This window comes from Manacus candei, unplaced genomic scaffold (assembly GCF_025592945.1).
Source record: "Manacus candei isolate 608988 ecotype Guabito, Panama unplaced genomic scaffold, ASM2559294v1 h1tg000041l, whole genome shotgun sequence".
Classification (NCBI taxonomy): domain Eukaryota; kingdom Metazoa; phylum Chordata; class Aves; order Passeriformes; family Pipridae; genus Manacus; species Manacus candei.
The window spans coordinates 7,847,822-7,868,208 of NW_026138089.1; the positions used below are offsets into that span (position 1 = coordinate 7,847,822).

Genomic DNA, 20,387 nt, shown 5'->3' on the forward strand with positions numbered 1-20,387 from the left:
GACCTCATACAAGACAACATTGAATTCCTTTCCTACTTCATATAAAATATAAAAGAAATTTCCTTGCCTTTGGTTCTTTTACCTATTTCTAAGAGGGTTTAATATACTTCATGAGGTTAAAAGTAGAGAGAACTGGATGAAGTGTTCCCTAGGAACTATGTACTAAGGCTTGAAACGGAGGAACACACTACTGCAGACTTAGGAGCTGCTGCCAAATGATGTCATTTCAGGGGATGGGCTGTTGCTGGTATTTGGCCAGATGTCCCATTTTGCTGATAATTCAGCAAAATTTGGAAATTCTTTGTTGCAGTTCTTTTACTCTGTTTCCCATGTCATTTTAAATTTTTAAGAAACGTCTCACATAAAAAGGTGTGATCATGGAAGAAATGCAAGGGCAACTCAAAAACACCAGTTCAGTCATCTGTAACATTCACCTTTCATGCCCATATGTATTGTGCTGCAGTCCTCAATCGTGGGAACGTGTGCACTTTTTCCCCCCAAAGACACAATGTTATGCCACCCACTTACTTGACTAGAATGCAACTGTGATGCTGCAGACGTGATTCTTTCTTGTCCACAGCATTGCACCTTTGCTTTCAGTTGTGCCAACTGCTCGTATAGTCCTGCCTGAAGGGAATTCTTCGCTTGCTGGTGGTGCTGTTTCTCATGAGCTTTTCCCAGCTCCAGCAGACGGAGTTACAGCCTGAAGTCACAACTTATCATACAGTTAGTCTTAATTTCAGAGACTGGTTTCCTCATTTGTTACGTGCAAATCTGCAAATCAGCCTTATTTTCGGGAGAAGAGTTTGTGATTGGCTGAAGACACTTCAAAGATTGGAGAAAAATGTTATAGGTCTTCTCAACTGAAAGCATTCTTAAAAGAAATTAAAAAAAACTTTCAGAACTGGCACAGTATAAATTTAACATACAAATGAAGCAATGACTTCTGTGTTTCCTACCAGAAGAAAAACTGCTTACTTTTATGCATTGGTGACATTGTCAAGTGCTCTTGTTCTTCTAGAATTATTTCCCCATAAAGCAGCTGACAGCTCAGTATGCCTGTGTGTACAGACAGCCTGAAAAGAGATTCAACCATTTTGATGAGAGTAACTTTTCTCATTCAACATAATGGGTAAGTATTCATACCTTTTGACAGTGGTCTTGTTAATGACTCGTGCTTGGAAGAAGCTTTAATAAACAACAACCTAAATTTCTGTAACAGCCTTTGTGAAGGATAAACACTTACATAATCCACATGGATTTGTTCCCCTGTGTCTTTTTCCCTTTGTAAAAGCTCCTCGCTCACTCATTACATGAAATACATTGCAAATATTTGTATCTTCATCTCTTGTTACATTAATAATGATCCAACTCTGAATAGAAACTGAGAAAAGCAGGACACTGATTCAGCTGCTTAAATTTCGAGTTTCAAGTGTGATTTTTGGCATAATGGTCTGAACACTTTGGCTGAAAGAACTACAGAGGGGCCAAGATTATTGCCCAAAATGTGAAATACAGTCTGTCAAAAGGAAACATCCAGAACTCTGTTTTCCTTGTGGTTTCTTTAAAGTTTAAGCTCCTGGGAAATACACTATTTTATAAATAATACGTTCAGGCTGTGACAAAATTCTGTTTTCATGTTTGTGTGCTAATTAATCAACTGTCTACCCTGTCTAACCTCTTGTCTCCTGTGCTCCTATCTGGATAGTCCAAAGGAAAGAAACTCATATGGGCTCTTTCCTAGGTAGAATAGCAGCCTGTGAGGGAGTCTCAGCTGCTCCTGAAGGGTGGTTGTAGCCAGAGTATGTTCAAGGCTTCACATCTCTTCATGTATTCTCACAGCTGGAGTTGCTGAGCTGCTACATAGACATGAATAGACGGTGTCATTGCCATCTGGGCATTGTCTTGGTGACCTGGCTATTCATTCATTCATGGCTGGGCTTCACAAACAAAGATTTGGGAAGGGCTCTACCCACGTTTGTTACAAGCGCGTTGGTGGCTAAAAAGGCCAATATGAGATAGACACGTCCGGTTGCAAAAGGCACAGCAGAAAGACTCCTTAGGTGGTATATTCTGCAAGACACGATTCTTTCTGCATTGTCTTTTCTCCTCAAGAGTGATCCTGCGTGCGTTCTCAAAGGAGACAGCAGCGTTATAGATGGTGTGTCTCCAGACCTCCCGATTGGAGGCCAGAGTAGACCAGTTATGGTGATCAATATGGCCAAGGCTGAGATGTTGTTTCAGGGAGTCCTTGTATGACCTGGCTATAGTAGCAGAAGAATTGCTTGGGCTCCGTCTGTTCTTTGGAGCACACAGACATCAGCCTCAACTTAATTTCAACAGGGCAGGAGTGGTACAAAAGTCTTGCTTGGCCAAAAGTGGAGAAAGCTTGCACATCTTGAGCTTGCAGAGTGTAAATAAGATTCTCCGAGCATAGATTCTGTTACACAGTCACAAGGGTTTTTTTCCCCCTTTAATCATGAATCTTCATCTTTTAAGAAAGCAAACAAGCAGAGTAAGAACATACATGGTTTTTGAAAAGAAAATACTTTTCAGTCTAATGATGCCAATATCACTGGTTCCCTAAACTAAATTGAGATCTTTTGCCTACAAAGCCTTTTGAAAAGCCAGAATGTACATAACTGCTATCCACATGACTTTACAGCCATCCTAAAGACATACCTTTGTGGGGAGGAAGGGATGAGAAAAATGGAAATGATGGATAGGGATTTTTTCCGAATAGGGTCCTCCTTAACTTCTAGACTTTGTTTTAATAAAAGCAACAGTTTCTCAACTTAATGAAGATGTGAGGCAAAAGTCTATGAGAGGCTGTTAAAAATGAAGTTACATCACTGTCTTGGGATGTCCCTAAGCTGCACCTTACTGGAAGTTAGAAAGGAGTGACAAAATACTGCTTTATTCATGGAGTTTTCATATATTGTCCTCTAGACAGCTGCCAATGGGTCATCCCATAGGAAGATAACTAGATTTCTGATCTGTTTATAGAGATATTTAGAATCTTTCCACGTGCTTATACTGAAGATCAAGATTGAAATACCAGGCTTGAGTTCCAGCTTTTGGCCATCTCATGCATCCTTTATTTCTAGATACAGAAATTGCTCCTATGACTCAACTCCACCAAAGTTTACTGTCATTGAGGTCCAGAGGATTCAGGTTGGAAGAGACCTACAGCTGCGCTGTTTAATGTAACCCAGTTTATTTGTTACTTGGACCAAGATTCAGTCAGCCCTTTTGGTCTAAACTTGTACAAGCATCCAGCAATAAAAAGTCTGTGCCTTGAATTTAATTAGTTCTGATTCTCACATAGCTGTCTTAGTCCTATCCTTTGCACTGGACAGGAAAAGATCCGAGTCATCATGTCTGGTTTCTGCTACCTCCGGCAACCACATCATCTAATACATTGCAGAAACTAATTAGGAAATTCCATTTCCTGTCACCTCTACTTCTGCTGGTTAAGACTGCAGGGCCTACTTCTCACTTGCAAAACATAATAAAATATCAGGAATGCCACGAGTTAAATTGTCCTTTGTCAGAGAGCTCCAAAAAATGTAAATGCGGGTACAGATTATGTATCTTGGGCTTTTTTTGTGTTAATTACAACTATGTAATATCCTCCCCCTGGACAGAAGGAGTGGAGTTACTGTTGTGACAGAAATAAATGCTTGAAGTATGTTTTTACTTAAGCAATAACTCATCAAAGGCCACACTTCTGATCTGTAGCATATTCCTTGAAGTGGCTGAATAATAGCTGAAGGCTCCCATTCCACTGTCCTTTCATGAAAAATGCTGAGGTTGACCTAAAACTTATCCAGTTGTGCTGCAATGCATTTGAAACACACAAGTTTGATGAGTTGCTCCAAACAGAATAATTCTTACATGACTGCACCATATAAATCTGAATATAAATCTGGACTGTAAAGCAAGAGCAATCAAAAAAATAGACATTACATTATTGCATCTGGGAAGATAGTTTAATTGTCATTACTTTTTATCAATTTTCTATATATCTGTTGATGAATTTAGAATTTCCAGTAATGCCAGACCACACTGCACTAGAGAGAAGAAAGTATTTGTTGAGCAAAACACGATGTTTTCATTTGTACTGCTCTGCCACAGAGCTGTGTCTCAGCAGTGCCACAGTTGGTTTGTGGGCCTGTTTTAGTGTCACTGCCCTGCCCTGTTTTCAGGGGCACACAGGAAGTCCTTCCTTGGCACCTCCTCTGAGAAGCCCTGTAGCTGAGCAGCATTCCTGACAGCTGTTTTTATAATTTTATACTGGCCTTGTGGTCCTTGTAATCTTTTTCTGCTGGCTGTTGAACTCTGAACATGCAAACTGTTCTGCCTGCTCTGAAAGCCTTGTGCTGAGTGTGTGATACGTGTGACATGACAGTTCCATGACAACGGAACATGATCTTATAAATGCCAGATGATGAATTCATTTCAGGGACACACCAGAAAGAATATCTGCACTGTGCTGTAGAAAGTCCTTACTCCAGAACTACTCTAGAGAAGATGACAGACAAAATTAAGTGTTCAGTTTTCCCCCCTTTGCTTTTTCTGTTGAGCAGATCCCTCTTCAGGTCACCTACAGCTCCAGTGTGACAGCATAAACATGTATCTCCAACATGCAAAAGTGCTTCTATGGATAACTTCTAATGAGATTAGGTATTTGCCTTTCCCAAGTGTGTTTTACTATGCAGACCTGCTTTAGAAAGATGTCCTGTACTTTCCCTGTCACCAGCAGTTAAATCTTGTTTGGAAGGAGAAAAAGAGTTGCCTTATTGTCTCTTCCCTTCAATAGCTGTTTTAGTCTAGCAGTGTTACTTGCATTATTCAAGTCTAGCAAGATGAAATCTGTTTCTATGGCATGGCTATGGCTGAAGTTTTTTTGTGGTAGGTACATTGATGATAATGAGCTGCACTAGTTACTCTGTGGAAACTGTCATTCCTGGCACAGCCTGCAGTGCCATGGTCCCCATCAGCATGACCAAATTGGTCACTTCAATCCAAGAAGATATTAGGTTCTACTGGAATAAAACATATCAACTGTTTATATTGTTGAAATTTTTTTAATACCTTACTACAAATCAATAATTAAACAACTTTGTTTTGCTATTTTCACTTCCTTCATGCCAGGCTTATGAAAGTCTGAATTTATGTAAAACCACTATAATGCTAGTTCCCAAATCTTCGTTCACGAAGCCCAGCCATGAATTGAATAATGCTAGAAAACATTCAGCAGAATCTCAAGTACAGTACAGATTATTTTTTTCCTAGTAGGGTGCCCAAAATTATTATAATAATTGTAAAGAAAAAAAACTTGTGTTTGTTGGTTTTTCCGACATTATTTCTTGTTTCTAGAATTTAAATTTGAGGTTTTCTTTTTTAATATGCTTCTTAGTCAGGCAACCTTTAAAATCTCAAATGGCTCAGCAGCCTCAATTTCAAGGCCTGAAATAACATCTGAATGTATACTAAATGTAGGAAAAACACCTACACTGCCTCTCCCACCAGTGCCATCCCCACGAAGCTGCTTGGAATTAAATGGTTACGCACTGTTACGCATTTCTCTGGCCACATATGGAATACTTTAGATCTCCATGGATCCAGCTGAGCAGTTTTGTGGGTTTCTCTTTTCCTCAGTCTTTTTCAGCATACCTATGCCCTTTTCTTGCTCCTTCATCTTCTTTTTCACTAAGGCTCCTTCCTAACTTGTATCCAGCAAATACTCTTCTGCAGCCTGATGATGCTCTCTCAGCTCCTACCCTCCTGTCTGCCTCTCACCTGTAGGGCAAAAAATGTTGCCTGGACACTCAGTAGCCAGCAGAGCAAACAAGAACTAATCTGGATGACCAGATTTTTCTGGTCAGTGCCTCTGGCACCGTAAACACTGAAAGCAGAAAGTGTCAAGACCTTTCCTACAGCATTGTCCCTGACCCGTCAGTGAATGAGGGGAGATCATTCTCTCCTCTTTTCCTACCTAAGAGACAAAATTTCCTTACTGCTGTGCAAGTGGTGGGAATTGTGTCAGTGCCAGTTCATTTCTCCCCACTCCAGTCAATCACCCAAAGCCTTTCTAAAGTTGCAGTGCAGTGAACCACCACAATCCTGTTGAACACCAGGGGAAGTTTTTGTAAGACTTTCCCCTAGTGGGAGAAACAATTGCTGGATACAGTGCCTGGACTTCACAATCCATCTGTTTAATTTATAGTGTGTCTCAACTGTACATCTCTGTCAACTCCACCTCCAATGGCAAGGCATAACTGTAACTTGGGAGTTTAGCCATTTGGAACACCAGCTAGACAACCATGATCTATTGCCACCCAGTAGATGAGGATGTTGCTAAGGCAGTTTCTTGATGTAAGAATGATTTTATCTCTTTTTCTCTCTTTTCAACCCTCTTGGCCAGCTGGCATCCCATTTTCTACTTTTCCAGCAGGCATTGGTTCAGCTTGGCGTGATCCTTCAGAGTGGGAGCAGTAGCCCATTTAGAGCTTAAAACACATAAAGACTAACTGGCTGCAACCCCAGAGAACAACCTTGCAAGAGGCTGATGAGGGCACTTAGCCAGACCATCTCCAAAACACTATTGTTAAAAGAACCTGATATGCATGTTAAGTAAACATCAAATATGCAAAATCCAGCACACATAACATGCAGTTAATAGCATAAGGTAGTGGACTCTGTCTCCAAATAAATAATAGCACCCTCATACCCACAAGCAGTTTCAATATTTTCTGTTCACTTTCATTGCCCTCTGGATGGGTCATATCTATAATATAATAAAACTCCCACAGGCTCCAACAGGACTAGGATTTAGTGTTAAACCCTGGCTAAAATGAGGGGAAGAAATTTCTCTAACGTGCAAACAGGCAAGAACTCTAGAATAAATGTGATCCAGGAAGTGATTATATAAAGGCATCGATAATTTCATTTGCATATAAAATAATAACAACAAGAACGGAAGCTAAATTAGCCCATATATACAGAAACCCTGGGTGTTCAGGATTGGCTATTCATTATTCTCTTGTCATATAAAGCAATTCAGTCTGCAGCTGCATTTCTCTTACAAATCCAATTCAATCAAGAGAACAGAAACATCATTAGCAAACCCACTGATTTATCCACCAGTAAAGTGCTGATACAGGCTTCTGTTCCTGCTGCTAATAAATTTTCTGCATAGAAGTGTTTGCTCTCTCGAGGGATCTCCCATTATTCTAATGGCTACAGATTTCTAACTTTACCAGTGGAATTTTTAAACCTGAAAGTCTAAATTAGTAGGGTTCAAAACCTGTGGGAGTCATAGGGAAAAAACTACACAAGCCATGTATCCAGTTGCCTCAGAGATGTGGCTGGATGTAACTGCAGGTGAAGCAGCACCTGGTGCCTTAGAAAACTGCTGTAGTAAGACCCTTTTTTTAATTTTCTGAAATACAGCCACTGTCTCCTGTTTTGCTCATCACTTCCTCTCCCTATTTCCCTCTGTGGGTTTGCCTGCAGAGCCTTGCCTCTTTCTCTGTACCTTTCCCTGGCTCCTGCTTGGTTTGATGCCTTAATTGCAAGCCTGCCAGGCTCATTTACCTCTGCCTCAAACCTCTCTTCTGTAGAACTGCAGGAAATGCTCTGAAAACCCCTGGTAGGTGTTGTCTCCTGTTCTTTTTGTGAGTCTTCTACCACTGGGGTTCTGGGTGGTCGCCTCCAAGCTCATCACAGCGCCATCTCATTGATGCTTTCATATGCATGAGCTCTTACACTCTGTTTCAAGTCCTGGGCATGTGCTTCTGTGTCCTTTTCAGAGTGGACTTCAAACAGGGAAAGCCCACGGGGTGTTAAGTGACATTGTCTTTTGGGAAGAATTCCCCAAGCTGCAGTTTTTCCATAACATCCTTGGGTCATTTTGTCTGCCAGGTTCATGTGACATTTAGTTCGCCTGTGGCCTTTTCATCTTTTAAACACAAAGAAGCTGTTTCCTTGGAATATGGAGGGCAGAATTAATGTTCTAGGCTATCTGGCAGCTGAGAAACACATTCAGTCTGAGCTTTATTTTTTTAAAAAAGTACATAAAGTAAGAATCCAGATCCACCTATGACAATAGAATGTGTTTAATATAGCTTTAATAAAAAGTTTTATTACGTTCCTCACTTGGTATGGTATTATTTTTCTATTTGCTGAACAAGATATCCAGGATAACGAGAATCAGATAACAAGTCTTAAAAAAGAGTTCTTTGTTTAAAAAATACAGGCTCTCCTATCTATCTTATATATGCTATAAATAAAAGATAAAATTATTACCAATATAATACACTTGACAGTTTCATTTACTTACTTTTTCATCTCTCCTAAGTGGAGAATGCTTATGTATGGATGAGTAGTGTGTTCTGCTTTTATATTTTTAATCAAATACTCATACATTTGCAAAAAATTTGCTGCCTGGACTGAAAACAGGAGGAAAATGCTCATGTTTAGAATAGCTGTTTGGATTTTTTTAAGGAAAAAAACACCATGTTTATTAGTCTAGGGAATGAGAAGTTTAATATTCTAAACTCAATATTTAATATCAAAACGTCATCTCATTGTTATTTTTCAAGTTCCTCAGTTGCATTTATCCTGGTGGGGCTTGCCAGGAGGGCTCTCACTCTGACCAGAGTGGTTTGTGCTGTTTTACCCCTGAGTTTCACATTTCTAGTGGGTCTAATATGTTTGACTTTCTGTGAAGTCAGAAGGAGGCGAAGCGTTTCCATGATGTCAGCAGATCCGAAAGCACACCTTCCTTCCAAAGCCACACCTTATGAAGCTGATGGAGGATATTGTGCATTATTCCTATTTCCATTACCTCCCAGTGAAAAACCTGCAGGGTTTTGCCAGCTCCTGTAGCTCCCACAGCCCAAGACACCCATCTTCTGCAGCCTGTTGGCACTGTGGGCATGCCAAGCACATTATGCCATTGCTGGGTCACTGAGTCATTCCCATCTTTTCTCCAACATATTACATTTTTGTCACAAACCACAACTTTGGGTATAGCCATTTGCCAGAACTGGACTGTGCAAAGCAGGAAGAGCAGTACAGAAGCAATAAAACATAGTGTGTGGGGGGAAGAAAAATCCCCACACAAAACCCCAAATAGCATTTTGTAACATGTATTAGTAGAAATCTAAAGCTGAGTAGCCCATTAGGAGTAAATTTAACTCAACTTTGTGATACTGTTTAAGGCATCATTCATGTTTACAGACCAGCATTAAAACCTGTAATAAGTTATGAGCTTGTGCCTATAGACACAATTAAAAAAAAAAGAGAGAACTAAAATTAAATCAGCTGGCTATTACTCAGCCTCCACTGCCCAACTAGATCAGGAAAAGTATTAAAATGACTCCTGCAATTTTTCTTCACAGCTCTTTCAGTTTAATTTTCAGTTTGCAAAAGAAGGCACCTGAGAATGTTCTTAAACGCTCTCTGTGCCTGCCATCAAAGGAGTTTTCTACTTCAGAAAAAGAGAGCGAGCCTTGTCTCAAAATGTACTTTTGCCAGGAATTCTGTCCTGATTAGGCTGCCTTGGAGCACTTTCTTGGGTGGGTGCCATACTGAAGTTATTGGATGGCAGCCATGTGTTCAACATTCTTATAATAAAGTCTATTCCCTTAATTTGCAGTGCAACAGAAAACTGAGGTTAAGTCTATTGATGCCGCTGGAGAGTGGGGCTAACATACATGTGTATGCAATTATTTTCAGGATATTGCAGTGAATACGTATATGCTCACACAGAAGTTGCATACCCAAGGAACATAAGTATTCAACTTCAGAGCATTTTGCCCCTGCCTGGTTTCTTCATTCACAAATTATTCCACATTCAAATCTCCCCACTGGTACTGATGAAAATGTTGGATAATCCATACATTTGACTCAGCCCCTCCTAAAGACTCTAGGCTGGCCTCTCCAGCCCACATGATCCTACTCCACAACAGGAACTTAGCAAAGCACTTCAGAAAAGGTTTATGTCCAAGCCTTCTAGACTGAACTCATCTATGACCAATCTCAAGTGCATTTTTGAGCCTAAATGTTTTAGAATGAGGCAACTGGAAGAATGCCTTCATAGGATTATTGTATCGTGATTCACACGGCAACAGATAAGAAGACTTTTCTCTCTCTCACTTGGAAAAAGAGTTGTCAGCATTTCTCATTTACATTTCACAGATTCCTCAGGGAGGATGAAATGAGATGGGCTGCAGGTGGAAGGAAAGGTTGTATCCACTTGTGGTTTTTCTGTATAGCAGTAATCTGTTTTTCAGATATGTTAATTTACTCTTTCACTCATGAGCTTTCTGCTCTAGATAATGCTTTACTGAGACCACTCATACTCTTCAGACCTCATACTATCTCCTACATGGTTGCCTACCAGGTGTGGGTTATCTGTGTGGCATGCAGAGAGAGAAAGGCACAGAAGCAAGAGTGTATATCCAGAATAAAAAGAGCTAATATTGTAATCTTCCCTCTGGTGGCCCCCAGACATGGACGCTCACAGAATATCCATGCACGTAACTACAAAATACTGTGCTTAGGGTAATGTCCCTCATGCAAGGAAAGTGAAAGATGGTTCTTTAGTTGCCAGAGGTCCCAATAAACTTATTAATCCTTCATTTCCAGTGATGTCTCCTAAAATTTTTTGTACCTGTAAAATCACAAAACAACGTTGTTTATTCTACAAGTGACTTGGGGTATATGAATACAGAGATGAGTCTATCTTTTAACACTGAAGATGTATTTAGTACTCCATAATTAACACCAAAATGGTAATCACTAATTTTCAGATAAAATTAACTATGCTGCACTGGGAAAAAATATGCATTCTGTTGAATATATAATTATATATTTTCTAAAGCAAACACAGCTTATATTTACATATTGAGAAACAGTTGTTGGAAATGTGACCTACTTGGTAATAAGAAACAGTTTTCATTTTGAAGACTGTTTATTTCTTACAGTATCATACCTGACTGTTAAATTCTAGGAGGAATATCTAAATGCTGGCTAAGTTGCATCAAATCACTTCTCATTTTTTTATCTTTTCCTTTCTTTCTTTTCCCTCAGACTACACAGTACCAGTGATCTGAACAATTTTGTTCAGCATTTTGCTAGATGAGTTTTACAAACAGCTCTCTGCACTGAGCAGTAAGAAAGGGTTTTGGTGGCAGCAGTTGGAGTCTTAAGTGGATCAGCCTCACATAACAGGTACAAACAACCCAGGAGAGCATGAGTCATTGCCCTTAGTCTACACCAAGATGCTGAGAGGTGACCAAAAAGGTCAGCTCTTCTTTACATACATATGAGAGTGTAAAGTGATTCAGTTGTCACCTTACTTCTCTTTAAAATCCATGACCTCTGTAACAGCACTTTGAACAGAAGATCACATGGGAGAAAAAAGTCCCAGTAGGCCTTAACTGTACGTGGAATCACAGAAGCTCAACCTAGAGAGGACAAATGAACCCCCCTTGAGAAAGGCCACAGAGAGCACTCACTACAACTAAACCCAGTTTTTATCACTTCTGATTTCCTTAAATGTTAACATTCAAAAGGAAGCTGTTTTATGAGTCCCTGATTGTATAATCTTTTGGAAATTTGCAGAATTTTTGCAAAAGCATAGGAGTGGCACCCTATACATTCACTCTAATTCTCTGGAAAGTGGCAATGACTGCTATCCACTGACACTGCCTGTGTAGTAGTCAGAAGAGGTAGTATCATGATTAACCACTAGCTTCACTATTAGCAGAGGGAGCCATGGGAAGGGGCCTCGCATACAGCCAACGTGGGACTTGAGAACCCACTGAAGCATGTAACCCATTAGAACATCTTTTTGTTAAACCACTGTCTTTAATGCAACTGAATGTTTAGTCAAAGCTAAAACATTAAGTGGAAATGTACTGCCTTTGATTCTGTTTTTAGTTGAGAAGGTTTCATACCTAAGGCAATCTGTCTAGTTAGACAGCCTGAGGAAGGCCAGTAGGAGTGGAAAACAGGAGAAGCAAAGAGGCGGCAGCAGCAGCAGCTATCACACCGCTCTGTCCACAAAGAAAATAGGGACTCATTTTAGAGATAGGATGCTCTGCACTGGAGAAGTGAAGAAACAGATGGAGCCTGGTAAATTAAAACAAAAAAAAATTAATTATGTGCAATGAACTTTCCCTTGCTTTCAAAATCTGTTTCACTTGTCACTGCTGGAAATGGTCAAATATGGTAAAATACAGCATTTCAGACTGATGCCACACCCTCAGTTACAACTAGTGAGACCATCCCATGCCATCTTACCTCTTCCTGACTGATCTTGAGATTGCAGTTAAATTTTCTTCTGCACATTAGGTGGCCTCTTTAAAACATCTCCAAAGATGAACACACTGCTCCAGACTAGGTCAGGAGATACTCCAAGCGTATTGCTGCAGGGAATGAAGGTGCCTTTTGAAGTACCTGGTATCATCACATTAGTATCAGAGTATCACTACATCTAGAGAAATGTTTGTAGGTTGTTACCTAATCTATGGAAAAGGTTTTGAGCACCCAGTGTAGACAAGGACATTAATCAATGAAGAATTCTAACCTTTGCTTTCTCTTTTATAGTTCAAATCTACAATGACACCAGGTCATTTTATAATCCCGTGATACCAGCATTGTCTGGATCAGTCTGGCTTCCAGTGTAATTTACAGCAGGCCTTTAGCCCTACCTTACAGCTACAAGTGTAGCACCCAAGGAGCCATTCAGCTACAGAGAGTCAGCTACAGAAATGCTGCACACTCCAGCCTTTCTTCTCTTCACTGTGTACTAGATACAAGAGCAAGAACATGGACCAGAATCCAGCTGTAATTCCAAACTAGGGAAATACCTGTTTCTACAGACATCCTTGTTCTGAAATGAAATCCATTAGTTTCTATTCCTAGTAGAAATTTCAGCCAGGTTTTCTATTCCTGCCTTCTTGACACCAATTGAGTATTGTAATATAGTTTTGCTTAAGGAACCAAAAACTTCCAACATCAGTCTGGTCAGTTCCTTTCTTCACTTGTCAGCATCTCTGTGAGTAGAAATCCCTGCTGACTGCTGAGCCATAACCAATACTTGGACAGCTGTTCTTTGCTTTACTCTTTGGACAGAAAAATGACCAACATTTCTGAGTGTGATAGAAAGGGAGTCCTTCCTTTCACTGCATATGTGTTAAAATGCGTAGCTTCTTCCGCACTACCATAGGAATGTCTACCTCATAATTGTAAACCCAATCTGGACAGCACTGTTCAACTTCCCTTGAGGAACTAGTCCCATGGATTTCAATGATACAAAGTTACCCATAAGTGCAAGCACAGTCCGAATCAGGGATATTTTTCAACAGATTCTGATATTAATCAAGCACTATGCTGCAAGAGCTTCACAGAATAAATTTAACTAAAGACTATATTTTTAAAAAGAAAATATTTTGTACCATCACTGGCACATAGTGCTGCACACAGTGGGATGCTCTTACCATTTGCCTGCCATTCCCACCATATTTCAGAGCTATTTAGTGCCATTCTAGTTAAGGGTCATGTGCTATTTCCATAATTAATCTAATTTTTCAAAGGTGCATATCTCATCTACTTTAATTCCCACTAGGGTCTGGAAGCAGCTTGCTAGTGATCAGCTTTGCTATCATTTTTTTTCCCTTATCTTTACAAAATGGCTTACTGCATCAATCCACTTATTACCTCTTAGAGAAGAGGCATTTACTCCCTGATCCTGCAGTGCTTGTATGGTGTTGGACCTGTAGTCCTTACCGGAAAAACAGATGTGTTCCTTAATCAATGCAAAAGCCTCTGATCATTTTAGCCTGACAGACTGGGATTTTTATTGTAATGGAAAAGAAACCACACATTAACATTGCAACTTTTTATGTGAGCACAGACACACATTACTTTAGGAGCAGGAGCTTGAAACTATAGGCAAAGTACAAACCAATTTCCTTGAAAATTAGGGTTCACACTTCTGTCACTCGTTTGCTTTTGCATTTTATTAATATGTTCTTAAGCAATCGATCTCATTTAAAGTGAATAATATAGTTACATAATTGAATAGATCAATTTGTTAATGATCATGGGAGAAGATGAAATATATCCTTATACTTCACATAAATAACAGAAAATTAGGGTGCTATTGTTGTCACAAAGACAAAAGATGTGCATGCCAAATACCCAATTAATGTAAATCAGCACAATCGGATTGATATTAGTCACTGTAGATGCACTTACTCTGACTGAAGCACTGGCCTTTGCATCTGAAGCAATCAAACTTGTAGTGGTAAAAGTCCGACTTAGGAAAGCAACTAAACTGAAAAAGCTGACTTTGCCACACTCTTCCATATTCATCCTCCATGTCTGTGAATGTTCACTCCTGTGTGACACTTATCTTTACCTCCAGCATGTCTAGGTATGGGCTGGGGATTACTGGTTATCTCCGATGGTAGAAGCCATCCATATGCCCCCTAACCACCCAGCCTGTTACTTCGGGGTCCCATTTACTGTTTCTTTCCAAAAGCTGATACACAGCGCTTAATTCCTCACAGTGCTTGACGAGATGACAAAGTCACTGCAAGCACTGTTATGTGGCTGAAACGTCGTTTAAGTGGCAGCTCCCGCAGTGCTGTGTGACGCTGAAAAAGCGGCATGAGTCGGTTCAGAGGGGGGTGTGGAGGTAAGAATTGCATTGCTGAGCACGGATACAGATAACAGTGAAATAATGTTATGTTTGGGCACAGTGCCCTTGCCCTTGCCACAGATAAACATTAAGAGGCAGTTGCCTCTCAAGGTCAGGGGTGTCCTCAGCTCAAGGTTTCCGAGGAAAGAGGGTCAGGGGTCCTGCCTGGCCCCGGTTGCTTATCCCTGGCAGCCGCCTGAGGACTAGTAATGACACACTGGAGGAGAGCAGTATGAAACTGACGTGAACATAAGTCAGTTCTCGTTTCGGGGACCCCCGGCTCCGGCCGGGACTCCGCAGCCGCAGCCCCGCGTTTCCCGGCGGCCGCCGGGCGGCGCTGCCCCCCGTGCCCCGCGGGGCCGGGCCGGGCCGGTCGGGCCGGGCGCCCCCCGGGCGGCGCAGGCAGGCGGGGCCGGGCCCGCCCCTCCCGCCCCGCCGCAGCCGCCGGAGGCGAGCGGAGCCCGCCAGTGTGTGCGAGCTGCGCTGCCGCCGCTGCCCTGCGCCGCCCGTCCCACCCCGGCACAGCCCGGCTCACCCCGCACAGCCCAGCCCGGCGAGGCACGGCAGAGCGAGCCCCTGCCCTGCTCCCCCCGCACCGCCCGGGCGACCAGAGCCAGCCATGGGTAAGCCAGCCGGGCTGCGGGGGAGCCGCCGCCGCGGGGCCGCAGGGGGAGCCGCGGCTGCGGGCGGGGAGGGAGCGGGGGCAGGTGCGGGGCAGCCCCGGGGGTAGCGGCGGCAGCAGCTCCAGCCTGTTGAGCGCCCCGGCAGCGCCGGGGGGTGCGGGGGAGCGGCCGCCCCTCCGCCCCCCTCGCTCCGCGCCGCTGCCGCGGGAACTCGGCACAGGGACCGGGAGCGGGGACGGGCGCGGGAACCTCCTGTCCAGCGGGGCAACGGGACCTCGCTCGCCAGCTGCAGAGCGCTGCCTTCCTCTGAAAATAAATCTGTGTTAACACGGGATCGCGGAGCTGTGGTTTCTCCAGGCGGCTGTGCGCAGCCGGCCGGAGCGCGTCCCTTGCCGCGGTCCCGCAGAAGCCGAGGGGGTGCAGGGGCGGCCGCCGGGCCGGAGCGGCCCCGGGTCTCCCCGCGGGTCCCGGTCCCGCCGCTCAGCGCTGGGACCGACTCGGTGTCGGACCGGCTGCCTCTCGGGGTAAGGCGGGGCGAGGGGAGCTGCTCAGCCCCTCTGCGCCAAACCCGCGTCCCTAGATCAGTTTTGCGGGGGGATGAAGTGTGGTCGGGAGAGGAGGAATAGCCTCGGGGGAGAGGAGGGAGAGCCTTTTGGAGGTGGGCAGCGTTGAGTACGCCCGTGTGCTAGGCGTGATGCGTTTCGGTGTGAGCATTAGGGAATCCTGCGGGCTATTGGAATAACGTGGTGTGCGTTTCCCTCTTGCAGCTTGGGGTCTGCGTGGTGGAGGGAGTTGGGTGTGGATGGAAAGTGGCAGATTCTGTTCCCAAACCTATGGGAGGGGGTAGCGCTTGCATGAGTGTGTTAACAGGAGTAGAAATGGGGCCCTAGGGAGGGAAAGAAAGATTCGTAGTGCACATGGGTCACTCGGTAGTAAGCATTCACCTTGAGCATCCGCATCCTTTTAGCGTGAGCCTTTTAGTGTGGGCTGCTTCTGCGAGCTCTCCTTCAACCAACAATATATCCAAATTAATTAAGTAACAATGAAAGTTATGAGGTTTGGGGGGAAAAAAAAGACAGAAAAATGCAGCTGTATCTTTGGTTTAGTTTGCCAATGGCGTGTTACTGCTTAGAGGTTGCAGCTGCTAAAGCAGAGCTATCAGTGCATGCCCAAGTGTTAATATGCACATACTGATGCTGGCACTGTCTCTGGTTTTAATTAAGAAGAAAAAAAATTAATTACTCATCCAAAGCAAAAGGAAGCTGACAGAATTCCTATGGTTGCTACTTTGTTAAATTAATTCGCATCACCTAATTCCTTAATTTCTAAATGCTTATTAACTGGTTTGTTCCCTAGCTTAGTGAAGATCAGACTCCTGTAGTATTTCCATCTCTTAACTAAGTTTTTTTAACTTTCAACACGCCTTTCAGTGTATGTTAAACTACTGATTCCTGTGGCCTCTGCAACTCTGATGGGTGAAACAAACCAAACCATCATCAAAAAGCTTATTTTTTGCAGGCGTATTCTGATACTCACTTTTTAGACTATGCTTTTCCTATGTGAACTTTTGGTATTAAGTGGAACTGCAGAGTGGAGAGCCTCTCTGCTGTCTAGACCTTACTATTCTTCTCTTACCTTACACTTTTACTTTACTGCCATGGGTTAATGTCCAATAAATCTTGGAATGGGGATGGAAGAGGGAAAGAGAGAAAGGAATGTTTTTTAGTGCCTTATTAAGAGAAGTGTATTGATTTTTAAGGTAACACATGTAAAATTGTACATAAATGTCTTTGCTGCTAAGTGTATGAAATTGATTTTTCTTCAGTAAATTAAGTTGCTAGCAGTTTGAAATCAAAAAGTTGTTTTAAATCTTTGTCAGTGATTCATGTTGAGGAGAAGCACATTTTTATTTTAATCCTAAAATGTTATACAAACACCAAAGTTAGTCTTGCAGGCTGCGGGTCTGCAACAGTGTATGAAATATATCGTTTATGTCTGTATAGAATGTGTTGTCCTGAATGTAGCAGTTGGGGAAAAGAGGAGTGAAGAGAAGAAAACATTTCTTGAACATTTTGCTCATAATGGTGATGATAACAAAAAACTCCAAGGTCTGTTGACTTCTTTGCTTAGAAGCATTGTTGGATGACCAAACTGTGCCTGACTGGGCAATGGCAGTGTGGTCAGTCTGGGGAGGGGACTTAGAGCACAAAATTCAGATTAAATACTTCAAAAAGAAGTCACAAAAAGAAGCCTTTGTCAGCTGGGAATACAGTCCCCCATGAATGCAAAGTTTTGTTTCTGTCATTGCATAACTGTTGCCTTGGCATTAGGTAGGCTGAGGCTGATGTGATTGTCTCACCAGGACTTGTTTGGAGCCCCAGTGCTGTTGTCGAGCTTCCTGATCTGATGGCAAGGATGTATTTGACTGGTTCTCATTAGGGCCATTTGATTGTCATTACTTGCACAAAAATTTTATGTAGAACTGGCTTAGTAAAGGTGATTTTTTTTTCTTCATTTTTAGAGGCTGAGAGCCCACCACTGTCGTTGATGTTGATTGGGGTTTTAGCTCCCTCAATACTTCTGAAAGTCTGTCTTCAACACCACTTAGGGTTTGTGTCACCTGGAGGGAGAGTCGTCAGTAATAACCCATGCAGTGCTTTGTGCATCTCCTCTCAGAAGTCCTACCCGTGGCCATCTTGCATGTAGGAGATGGGGAGTGGGGCTGTAACTTGACAAAATGAACAAAAATGCAAACGATTTTTGTTCATAAGTGTTTGAAAAGCATGATACAGTGTAATTTCTTGGCAACTGTGTGTTCTCAAAATTTTACACTTTTTCTTCTTTGTACTCCCCAAACTGTTGCTTTCAAATAAGAAAAGTGGTTGGAGCAGAGTGGGTACATGTGTTATGTTTTGTTTGTTGGTTTGTTAAGAAAGAGATACTGAGGAGAACACTGCAAACAGGGGATGAAATTAATGCCTGTCAGACTGCTGCCTTGTGGAGCCTGCAAACCCAGGAGTTCTCAGGGATATCACACTGTGCTGTGCTGGGGCCATCCCCTGTCCTTCACACCTTCTTCAGCACATCCAGCTCCCTCATCAGTTGTTCCTACATCCCTGTAGCTCTTCTCTGCATCCCAGAGAGGACCATCCCTTTCTTGTAGGCAGTAACCTCAGGAGTTCCACCTCAGAGGCTTCTACCACCCATAGAAATGGTCCTTGTTTTCACATGAAACTTGTCTGAAGTAGGTTCAAATATGCCATAAACCAGGCTTTCTTCTTAAAAACAACTGGGAACAAATTCTGAAAGAGAATCAGTCCTCATTCTTTCCATTCAGCTATACACTTCATGCAGGCAGGAGCTGGAGTCTTTTGTGTCTAACATTAATAGTAAAATCTGATTAGCTTTGGTCATTAAGGGTGGCTGGGTTTCAATTGCCAAGTGTTGTAGTCCGTATTTTCTTAAATCATACACCTCTTAAATGTAATTAACCTCATTCTTATTAAACTTAATATTAGTTTCTCTTTTTTTATCTTCTCTTAAAACCTGTGAAATGCAAAATTTTATACTGCTGCCCTTCCTCTATCTTCCCAACACCTGCTTGTGCTGTTAAAAAGGCACTGAATTTTGCCTTCTCACTATAATCCTTCTTGTCTGAGAAGGAGGCGGAGGAGAAAATGTTGTGCATTTCTGATATTCTTAGTATCCTAAACAATTTGTGCTTTCACCATATTTACAGGTTCTCCCTCTTACTCTCTTTCTAAACATGTGATTCTGTAATAGAGGAAGTCTGCTGCCTTGTGTGTGAATTCTGTGTCTGATAGATCTTGAATTGTTACATTTCAGAAAAACATCCTGGATTAGATTACATCCCTGGGAGGTCCGAACTGTGTCAGTGCCTGATTACCTGTCTTTTTCAGAGTGTTTATAGATTTTTTTAATCCAATCGAAGTCTGCAGGTGTCTTTCAATGTTTAAAGGACTTTATTTTTCTCAAATCAGTACCTTTTTTTCAAGTTTGCTTCCCTCTGTTATAATATGAAGTTGTCATGTTTCAAGCATAGGGTTTTTTATGCACTATTTTTCTATAACCTTTGTTTTTCAAGATTAATGCTTTCTAATCATAGAATGTTTTGATTTGGAAGGGACCTTTAAAGATCAATTAGTCCAACCCTTCTGCCGTGAGCAGGGACACCTTTTCACCTGTTCGAAGCCCCATCCAGCCTGACCTTGAACACTTCCAGGGAAGGAGCATCCAGGGATGGGGCATCTGCAACTTCTCTGAACAATATTTACTAATATCTAAAGTCATTACTCTAAAAAATAAGCCCAGTGTCTATTTCAGGATAAGGTTAAAAAAAATTGACAGTAAACTCAGTGAAGCCCACTCCTTGGTATCTCTTTTTCTCCTCATGCAGCGGCATTGTGTTGTCCATGAGTGGGTGCACGTTCTCATAGTGAGGATTTTCTTTTCCCCAAGATACACAGCTGTTACAGCCAGATACAGAATCATTGCACGTATTGTATTTCCACTGATGGTTTTTGGATAAATATGTGTTGTTATCTTTTTAGAAGTGTGAGAGCATTGTATCCAGTGAAATTTCACTGAGGTAAAGTATTTGCCGAGGGAGCTGCTGTGGGTTGTTGCATTACCACATTCTCCATGATGACTGCTCTTCCCATGGAAACTGTTGGATTTCTCTTCTGTTTGACCTCCCCCGTGTGCATCCTGGCTGTGTGTGCCCTTTGCCTTTCCTCAGACGTGCACACACCTGGTCCCTGTTAATGCATCCCCAGCACCTGCCCAGGCAGCACATCACCTTGCTCCTCTGTGCAGCTCCTCAGCTGTTCTCACTGAGGTTCCAATAGCCTGCACAGAACCATGGGAACTGCCTTCCTATGAGGTACTCAAACCCACCGGCAAAAAAATCTAACCCTTCAAGGCACCCTGGTGTTAATGTTGTGGCAAATGTGTGAATATGCTTATTAGTGCACTTTTAACATAGGTGCTTTTTATCCTGGAGTGTGGGGCTAAGGCTCACT

At 42.3% G+C, this 20,387-nt stretch overlaps 2 protein-coding genes across 3 annotated transcripts in view; one reads left to right on the forward strand and one right to left on the reverse strand.

Annotated features, from left to right (window-relative positions):
- Nucleotides 1-20,387, reverse strand: part of RAB9A (RAB9A, member RAS oncogene family) — a 394,770-nt gene that overhangs the window by 210,212 nt on the left and 164,171 nt on the right. The gene's annotated exons all lie outside the window — the stretch shown is intronic.
- Nucleotides 15,161-20,387, forward strand: part of GPM6B (glycoprotein M6B) — a 108,658-nt gene continuing 103,431 nt past the window's right edge. For both annotated transcript variants that reach the window (XM_051794981.1, XM_051794984.1), the window contains exon 1: nt 15,161-15,345. Coding sequence is in view for 1 of the 2 variants with exons in the window: in XM_051794984.1 (XP_051650944.1) it covers nt 15,342-15,345 (4 nt within the window). In the remaining variant the exon portion in view is untranslated. The remainder of the gene's footprint in view (nt 15,346-20,387) is intronic.